The sequence below is a fragment of the Acanthisitta chloris genome, unplaced genomic scaffold (genome assembly GCF_000695815.1).
Source record: "Acanthisitta chloris isolate BGI_N310 unplaced genomic scaffold, ASM69581v1 scaffold44497, whole genome shotgun sequence".
Lineage (NCBI taxonomy): Eukaryota > Metazoa > Chordata > Aves > Passeriformes > Acanthisittidae > Acanthisitta > Acanthisitta chloris.
Genome location: NW_008682863.1, coordinates 10,250 through 19,128, shown reverse-complemented (window position 1 = coordinate 19,128; position 8,879 = coordinate 10,250). Strand labels below are relative to the sequence as shown.

At 47.1% G+C, this 8,879-nt stretch overlaps 1 protein-coding gene across 1 annotated transcript; it reads right to left on the bottom strand.

Annotated features, from left to right (window-relative positions):
• Positions 1–670: 670 nt before the first annotated feature.
• On the bottom strand, positions 671–8,755 carry RAPSN (receptor-associated protein of the synapse). The gene is made up of 7 exons (XM_009078666.1): positions 8,310–8,755; positions 6,180–6,518; positions 4,783–4,941; positions 4,378–4,476; positions 4,157–4,279; positions 1,496–1,549; positions 671–874 (listed from the first exon to the last, which is right to left on the bottom strand). The coding sequence occupies exons 1-7, from the start codon at positions 8,523–8,525 to the stop codon at positions 671–673; spliced, it is 1,194 nt and encodes a 397-aa protein (XP_009076914.1). The 5' UTR covers positions 8,526–8,755.
• Between the last annotated feature and the right edge of the window lie 124 nt (positions 8,756–8,879).

The window sequence follows — 8,879 nt, the reverse complement described above, 5'->3', positions numbered from 1 at the left end:
TGGTGCCGCAGCGCCCGGCGCGGGGACAGCTCCTCCGGCCGCGGGCAAAGGTCTGACCTCCCTCTCCCACCCCTCCAGCTCCTGCCTCTAGCAGCAGTACGTTCCTGTGTATCCACAGAGCTCCTCGGGCCCCTGTCACTGCCCAGCAGTTTGATCCCGATGTTGGTGTCGGTGTGGGGCTTTGTTTTTAAAGCCTGATTTTTCAAACTAAGTGTTTTGTTACACCCGTGGGTTTTTCTAAAAATAAAATGATAGTACAGATAACTCCTTTCCTGGCAGCAGCACAGTAACAGACCGAACACTTTCACCTCTGTGTGACCACTCTCTAGTCGAGAAAGTGGGGGACGCAGGGGAAAAACCCAAACCGCCCTGGGAGCAGAGAGCTGATTCCCCAGGTGGAGTCAGGTAGGAACCTGTGAACTGGGCCCAACATCTGCAAAGTGAGGACGTTGGTGCAGCCATTTAGAGGACAGTGTGGGAGTGTGATGGATATTATGGCTAAATCTCACTCCTCCAGGCCCTGAGACTCAGAGCACTGCTGTGGGACCCTGCGAGGCACGAGCAAGACAAAGACCTGGGGAACATAATGCATAGGACTGTCCTACTCCAGGCACAAACAGCTCCTTCCTATGACTAATTTCGTAACAAGAATCTTTAGTAGTTCGGCTAATTACTTCAAGTGGAAGAAGTGGGAACAAGGCAGTGCCTGGAGCTGGTTGTTCTTCTCCCCAATGGACTCTCCACACATGCCACAGTACAGCTCCATCTCCTCCACGCACTCGTGGAACTTCACCACGTGGTCACGCAGTTCTCGCTGCTGCTCCTTTGTGCGATAGATCCTTTCACACAGGCAGTGGAGCTTCAGCAGGCCGAGCTGCACGCGAAGGACAGAGACACAGGAAAAGTGAACAAGGTGAAGACGGGCCAGAAGCAGTGGGTAACCACTACAGCCCATCAGCCAGCTGGAGAAACACCAGCAGGGAAAGCTGCCTGGGGGACAGGATCAGTCACGAGGACGTGTGGTGTCCCGTGTGGTGTCTCAGCACTTCCTGCCATTAACCCTACTTTGTGTCACAAAAGGTGACACCAGGTTTGAGGCACTCTGCAGTTCTTCCATGGATGGCTTTCCTGAGCCACCCACCACACACAGTATATTTCACTTCCCTTTGTCTCCCACCATCACAGTTCAGCAAAACTATTTTTCGAGAAGAGACCCCTAATCCTTTAGCTCTCTGCTTGTTTCATACCCCATTTTTACTGCTGCCCATTCCTCTTTGCTTATCAACGATTTTGACTCCTCACTTGCTTTTCAGACTTGCACACTGATGATTATCTTTGCAACCACCCACATCTAAACACTTCATGGCAAAGCAAGTCCCAAGCATTGACTGGTTAATACAGGCATGTTAATAAGCAATAGCAAATCCAGATACTTCAGGGCTTGACTTCTTATGCTGCCTGACAGAAGATTATGTGAGATTTTGTAGGATCCTACCTTGTTCCCTAGTCCCTCTGCCAGCTCCTGTGCCTTTTCAATGCTTTCCAGAGCCTGTGAATGGAGAGCATGCACCATCAGTTCTCAGCCTAGTACCTCAAACCCCGTCTTGTATGAAGGTCCTATGGAAATTATTAAAAAAAAGAGGTAAAGAGATACAGAGTAAAACTGGTATAAACAAGCACCACTGGAACTCTGGAGATGCAAGGTGGCTGGCTGGCAGATTTCCCTCCCCTCCCAAGAGTTAATCCATGAGAAGAGTTTATTTTCTGAAAGACCACAGTAATCCAAGAGCTACATTTCTGTTCCAGCCACACAGTGCAAAGTAGGGGTATGATGTTGGCAGAGGCTGATGTTTCCAAGCAGAGAGAATATAGACTTATTTAAACTCAGTCGCACATGCTCATTGGGGCTGGGATGAATCGCAGGCAAAGGCTTTTCCCCATCCTACCCTACAGGCTCCATAATCATTAGGCAACTCCAATTGCACTTGTACAAGAGGGGAGGAAAGGGATCAGCAGCACTAATATACTGCACACTCATCCATTTTCCCCTGCTGCTCAGATACACACGTGGTATCTTACCTACACATGGTGTGATGTAGGAGTGTTCTGCTATCCACATTTTAAACCTGAAGGCAACATTGAGCATAGCAGCTGTCATACCAAATGAGTCCCTACTTTCCCCTAGATGTCACAGTGTTCCTCACTGTTCAGATCATTTGTCTCTCTTTTCCAGAGCTACTGAGATCTGCTTCAGGTTTGCCAAAGGGGAAGAAGAGATCTCCCTTGTGATGCAGTAGTTTTCAGAAGGAACATTATAAAATTCTTACCCTGTAATTTGGCATTACTGCTATTCTAGGGGAAGAGATGCAGATGATTTGGAAAAACGAACTGTGAATGCAGAGGAGATGTCATTAGATCTGTGGTGGCAGAAACAGCCCAGGATAAGGAACTTGAGGAGGGAAGCAGGAACTGGAGGCTAGCAGGCAGAACATAACTGAGAACTGTGCCTAGGAAGACTGTGTGTGTACTGGAAAACCCTGCAATTAATGACCAGGACCAAGAATCAAAGTGAAGCACGTAGGGTGACGTTGACAAGTCGTGGAGAGTTTGTCTTGGACAGGAATATGAGACTGCACAGGAATTTGGGCAGGCAAGCTGTGAGAGCAGCCCGGGAGGATCTGCAAAAGTATTGACTACATGCAAATGAAATGGACTAACTGGCCAAGGAGACCAGGAGGATGCAGGAAGATAGGACAAGAATAGGGAATCTCTAAGTGGAAAGTTAGCAAATTGCTTTATTACATAACTGATAGTGGGAAGAGTAGCATGAAAAACGGACACCAGGACTGGCAAGTTGAGGAACAGGCTTGGGTGAATATTCAGGGCTGTGACCTCTGAGGAGGTCACATTTGGCCAACAGGCACATGGTCCCTGACTCACCAGGGCAGACTTCCCTTTAATGCCTGGAACAGGACACAACATTCATCCCTTCTCTTCTTTTGTGGCTTTTGGTGAGATTAGGGTTCTGTGCAAAGCCCCCACCATGCTCTCCTAAGTAAGAGCTACATGTGATATCAGAGAGTGGCAGATGGAATTGGTGGATGGAGGGGTTTGATGAGTGCTCTGAAGATTCCTTTCTGTAAAGCCTACCTGCTGTGCCCTGTCCTGTTCTTTTGACACTGATCAAAGCTTTTAAGTCCACAGTTTCTTCTTCCCTTGTTAACACAGAGTTTCCTTGCTGAGATTGCACAGTGTATCTCACCCAACCGATCCTCTGCTGTAGACACCTCAGATGCTAACAGCACCATGAATTTGTCTTTTCTGTCACATGTATACTTGATGTCCTAATATATCTGAGATGCTTCCTTTGAGCTGGGATTCTTTGTGTCTCAGTGTGACTGACAGTGAACTTCCATCACATCTGGACCCAGACCATGATGTGGCACCGTGCAGGTATTCCAGGTTGTTCAGCATTAGTTCAGGGCTAACCTCCGAGCATTTCGTTCTCTTGCTGAGTAATGTTCCTGCAGTGCAATGTGCTGCAGCTAGTACAGTCTGGATTTCGACACACACGTGCACTGCCTAAGCATCTTCAAAAGAAGTAGCTCCACCCTCTTGCTCTATATTGACCTATATTCCTATTCCCAAATTACTTTCTGCTCTCATTGCTCTGTTTCACATCAGAGTGTACAAACCTTCACATTTCTTCAGGAACTGGATGCCTCGTTTGCCTGCAAAGCACATGGTGGGGCTGGAGAGTTGTCTAAACATCCTCATTAGCATATCATGAGATTAGCCATGTAACTAAAAAGTAGGCAGTGGAATCTATTTCAGAACATAAGCTGATTGTCTGCAATGGTAGGAGCAGATTTCCTTCCCCCACTGCTGGTTTCTCAGCGTAGTGCTGGTAATCATCAGGACTGACTAAATGAGGCAATTCTGTAACTATGCAGTCAGACCCAGAGTGAATGTTCCTATGATTAGTAACAAATTCCTGGCTCAGAGAGACCATTCAGAGAAATGTAAATGTATAAGCACCAGACCCTGTTGACAGAACCAAAAGGTACAGGTCTCTTCTGACCTGTACCCCCATCAAAGGGCAGTACAAGACTATACTCTTGTCTAACAAACTTGTAGAAACAAGTTTGTAACTGACCTTGTCCAGCTCCTTCTGGATCATCCAGCACTTGGTCACTCCCAGCAGCACCTGGATCAGGCCCAGGCGGTTTCCAATCTCCGTCATGATGCTCATGGAAGAATCATACCGAGGAAAAGCTGTCTGCAGAAGCAGGGAGGAAAATGACATGTTTTGCTCTGGCCTGCTTGTCATACCCTCTTGCTATTCCCTCTCTCCTTCCTGGCAGAAAAGAGCTGTACCTGCACGTCTTTGCGACTGCGATGGATGTCTGCAAAGCACAGCAGACACAGTGCTTGCAGTGGCCTGTCACCGTGCTGCAGAGCAATCTTCATGGACTCCTGAAAGAAATTGGCTTTGGTTAGTAGAAGATCTCATTCCTGGTTCGTAACAGCAAGGCTGGGACTGTGCACTCTGGCCACTGAAAGATCAGCTCCAAAGAAATGGCATCACCTGTTAGGGCAAGGAGGGTCTTTTTCGCATGTTCCCAGCCAAGGGTCATTCATAAACCCAAATTTTGAGGCCCTCTGGGCTACTGAAACCACAGCTCTAGGACTGGGAGGCAGAAGGACCATCTCGGGTGAAGGCTGCCTGCCCCGGTGCCCTGCCTCCCTGCGGCGCGGCGCCCCAGGCCGCGGTGCCCGTACCTCGCAGCAGCCCATGGCGTCCGCCAGGTGCCCCAGCTTGCGGTAGGCCACGGCCATGTGGTACTGGCTCATGGCACGGTACTTCAGGCTCCAGCTCTTCCCATAGTCGTTCACCAGCTCAGCTGCTTTACAGGGGAAGAACAGGGCTTTCTCGTAGTCCTGTAGGGCAGATAAGCAGACAGACTGCAGTGACAGCAAAACCAGAGCAAAAAGGACAGAAGGAAACCCCAGCCATTCTGTATTCGCTAACACAGCAACAGCTAGCAGAGGTCTGTGCACCTCTAGACTCCTGCTGCTCCTCTTCCACACGCTGTGTCAGTATCAGACTGTGCAAGGTGCAACTGCCACATATTGAATTAATGGCATTCTCTGGGTTCAGGACACTAGGGCAATGACCCAGCAAAGGAATTTCATGTCCTATGTCATCACCATTTACCCTGCAGGAACCATTTACCCTTCTCTATAACCGAAGGCTGAGAACTCTCTCTGCTCCTTACATCATCTCTGCTTTCAGCATCTACACAGATGGTGAGTCAGGATCTTCAATAAGCTGGTTATCCATCATTGCAGGAAACAGCAATAACACATCCTGGCTTTGCCAAATTCATTAGAGCAATAATACAATTTCACTTTTTGCATTAAAAGCATTCTAGAAATAAGTCTCATTTTACAATAATTTTACAAAATGTACCTAAACACCTAAAAAACATTCTCAACTTACATGAGGCTACAGAAGTGAAAAGGTCCTCATTTTTTAAATTCTCCACAATGCACAAAGGAAACCACAACTTCTAAAATTTCCTTTCTCCCTTCTTATTTCATACTTAAAAGTATTCAGCACAATGCCATTTTCTTTATTTTTGGTATTATGAGGAAAGTTTATTGACAGTTTTCCACACTTCAGTTGGCGAGTCTTCCATTAGTGGCAAAAATCAAGACTTTGTGAGAAAAATCTGCTTGTTGCTGTTTGTACTAGAAGTTAAAACTGGCAAGTCACCCCCATGCTCAGCTCCTGCCTGTTTTTACCTCCAGCTGCTTCCCGGCAGCTATTTGCCTAGCACAGCGGCAGGGAGAGAGTCTCGGAGTTCTGGCTGCCAGCCCTATGTGCAGGCAGTATCTCCTCTGATGTGGTCTTCTCTGAAGCTAAATCTGATCTTTTCAGGACTCAGGAATATTCACAGCTGCTTCTGCTGTGCTGCATAAAAGTGACACTAATCCTCCCCATGCTCACTGTGAAGGAGAGCACTCCACAATGATTTCACAAAGGGATTTCAGCTTACAACGCTCTCTCCGTACTTCGCTCCCTACAGGAAAGACACAAGCTGAAAATCACACCATTTCCAATCCTTTCCTGAGTCCCAGAGACAGTCACCCTTCCGTCCCTCAGCTTACCGCACCTTTATCTGGGTGTAGAAGTTGCCGAGGCTGCAGCAGACGCGACACTCCAACATCTTGTCATCGTTGTTGTGTGCGTAGCGTAAAGCCTTCTCGAAGCACTCCAGAGCCTTCTGGAAAATGCTGAGGCCCAAGAAGGCGTTGCCCATGCTGAGGCTGACCTGGCCATTCAGCTGCAGGCTCACAGTGGTGCCCTGCATGTTCAGGCAGGTCTTACAGTAAGAGATTGTCTTCTGGAATTCGCAGAGTTTCTCGTTGCTGCGAGCCAGGTTCAGATAGCTCTCAGTAAGGTAATCCGGGTCTTTCAGCTCCCGTGCTGTGTCAATCTGTACCACTGCAAACTTGGAGTAGAGAAGACAGTGTTTATAGAAGTATGAAGTTTACTTAGGCATAGGTCAACCACCCAGAGAGCACTGGAGCAGCAATTCCTCTCTGAGCAGGGCAGAGAAATCCACCAGCACAGACAGAGAAGCTTCATATGTGCTGAGCAGTTATCTGCTGGTTAAAATGGCCTGTGAACCCTCAGAAGAAACCTCTCCCTCACACCACCTCGGGCAGCGAATATGAACTAGGCTGATGGTTAGTGGAAAAAAGCTGTTAAATGGCCCTGAAGAGAAGCAGGCGAAGCAGGAAATACCTGACAATGCAGCTCAGTTTTCTTTCACTCGGTTTAGTTTATTCCACTTCCTCTGGAGTTCTTAAGTTATTAAAGTACTCTACTAATAAAAGAAAGCACGATGCTTCTTTCATCAATTTTTACTAATAGATTGAAATCTGGACAGTTTTTGTTCTCTGAAGACAAAGAGAGACTTTTTCTTTCAGACTGCAAACTGACTGACTCTGTGCTGTGTGACGTCCCAAGCGCACTGCTGGCTCGAGTTCACACCGGGAGCGAAGGCCAATAGGTAGCAATGTTCGTTAGAGATGGTTTCATTAGGTTTGTGGAAGACAATTCTCAAGGGAATCAATTGCTTCCTTTTTGTATATTGGCAACAGGTTTAATTTAAGCTACTAGAACATTTTACATTCTTCACAAAAAAACCCCAATTAAAAAGCCAAATCCCACCAACAATAAATTGTGTATGTTTGGGTTTGAGTATCTTCTCAGCTTCCGCAGCAATTAAGGAAGGCTGCCATGTGGGTCCAGGGATGGTCACTGCTCATGATTCCTCACGCTCCCTTACCTTTTTACAAGTTCCTCGTTATTTCCTGATTGCCACAGCCTCTTTTCTTGGCGTGAAGTTAATTTTTCTCTCCAAAAGAGGCTGAGCATCACAACCCTTCTTAAACCACTGTTTATCTCATGCCTTTAATTCTGACCCCTTTTCTCCTGTTATTTCATCTCAACTGCCTAAAATTGTCGTTTCTCTATCTTTGACCACTCACTGTGTTAAATTTGGTTAGACTGAAGCCATTTTTCCTTCCTACTACTGGGAAGAACTAAAATTCACCTACCCTGATTCCACTTTCTGTTCTCTTCTCAGCTAACAATTTAATGTTCAGCTATACTTAATTCTGACCCCTTTTCTCCTGTTATTTCATCTCAACTGCCTAAAATTGTCGTTTCTCTATCTTTGACCACTCACTGTGTTAAATTTGGTTAGACTGAAGCCATTTTTCCTTCCTACTACTGGGAAGAACTAAAATTCACCTACCCTGATTCCACTTTCTGTTCTCTTCTCAGCTAACAATTTAATGTTCAGCTATACTGAATCCCCTCCCTTTTTTTTCTTTTCCTCTGCAGTGAAGCTTCTATAGAATCTACCTGGAGACCTTCTTACACTAACATACACACTACAAACAGCTTGGAGTGGAGCAAAGACCTTGTTTTCATACCTTTTCCTGCAGCCTGGTATGTGAGGAATAAATCACAAAGGTCCTCATGATTAACTGGAGAATGTAAGTAACCTGGGAATCCTGAGGAACCAGACCCAGAGCAAAACAGGACTCTGTGTATGCTGTGGGTGGGAGCTCTTGGTCGGCGCAGAGATCCCAGCAGCCCATGGCACACGCTCAGGAGTTGGTGTGGTCTGTTACAAACAAAACAACTCCCCGATTTCACCTTCTCATCTCCAGCCATGGTCCTGCTGGGTGCAACACAACGGCATGCATTCATTTCCAGTTCATCTTACCTTCAGCATGTCTTTGTATCTGCCCATCTCTGCATGAGCAGTGATGAGGCAACCCAAAACCCGAAACCTGCCAGCAGGATCCGCAGACTTCTCCAAAACCCTCATCCAGACTCGCAGGGCCTTTTCCGTCTGGTTAGACTGGTAAAGATGGAGTCCTTTCTCTATCTGTTGCTTTGTCTGGTCCTGACCCATCTCCCACGCATTCAGAAGCCTCATGCACTGACCTCTCAGGACAGCAAAAAGGAAGTGCTCACAAGAGAACACAAAGCCAAATGCCCCAGCAGAGGAGGGTGGGCTGTGCTCAGCAGGCTCGGAGTCATAACCACCCAGCCATGTTAGGGGCTGGAGCTGTGGCAGGCAATGGCAAGAAGTGGTTGCTTGGCACTGAAAGGAGAAATCCCAAATCCATTAGGCAAACATCTCGTTTGCTAGGCCTCCATCAGTGCCTTCATCTGGCCAATCCCGTACACAAAGAGGAAAAGCACAACAAGGAGAAAGAGAAAAATCTCAAGCGACAGGAGTGAAACTCAATCCAAGCAGCCAGTGCTGCTCTCCTCCCCATTTGCTGCA

Excerpts from the sequence above, each read along its gene's own strand:
- RAPSN (XM_009078666.1), bottom strand. The coding sequence starts at position 8,525 with ATGAGGCTTCTGAATGCGTGGGAGATGGGTCAGGACCAGACAAAGCAA. Across the intron at positions 4,280-4,377 it reads GCAGTCGCAAAGACGTGCAG|ACAGCTTTTCCTCGGTATGA; the intron begins GTACAGCTCTTT and ends CTGCTTCTGCAG. Across the intron at positions 875-1,495 it reads CAGAGGGACTAGGGAACAAG|CTCGGCCTGCTGAAGCTCCA; the intron begins GTAGGATCCTAC and ends CTTCGCGTGCAG.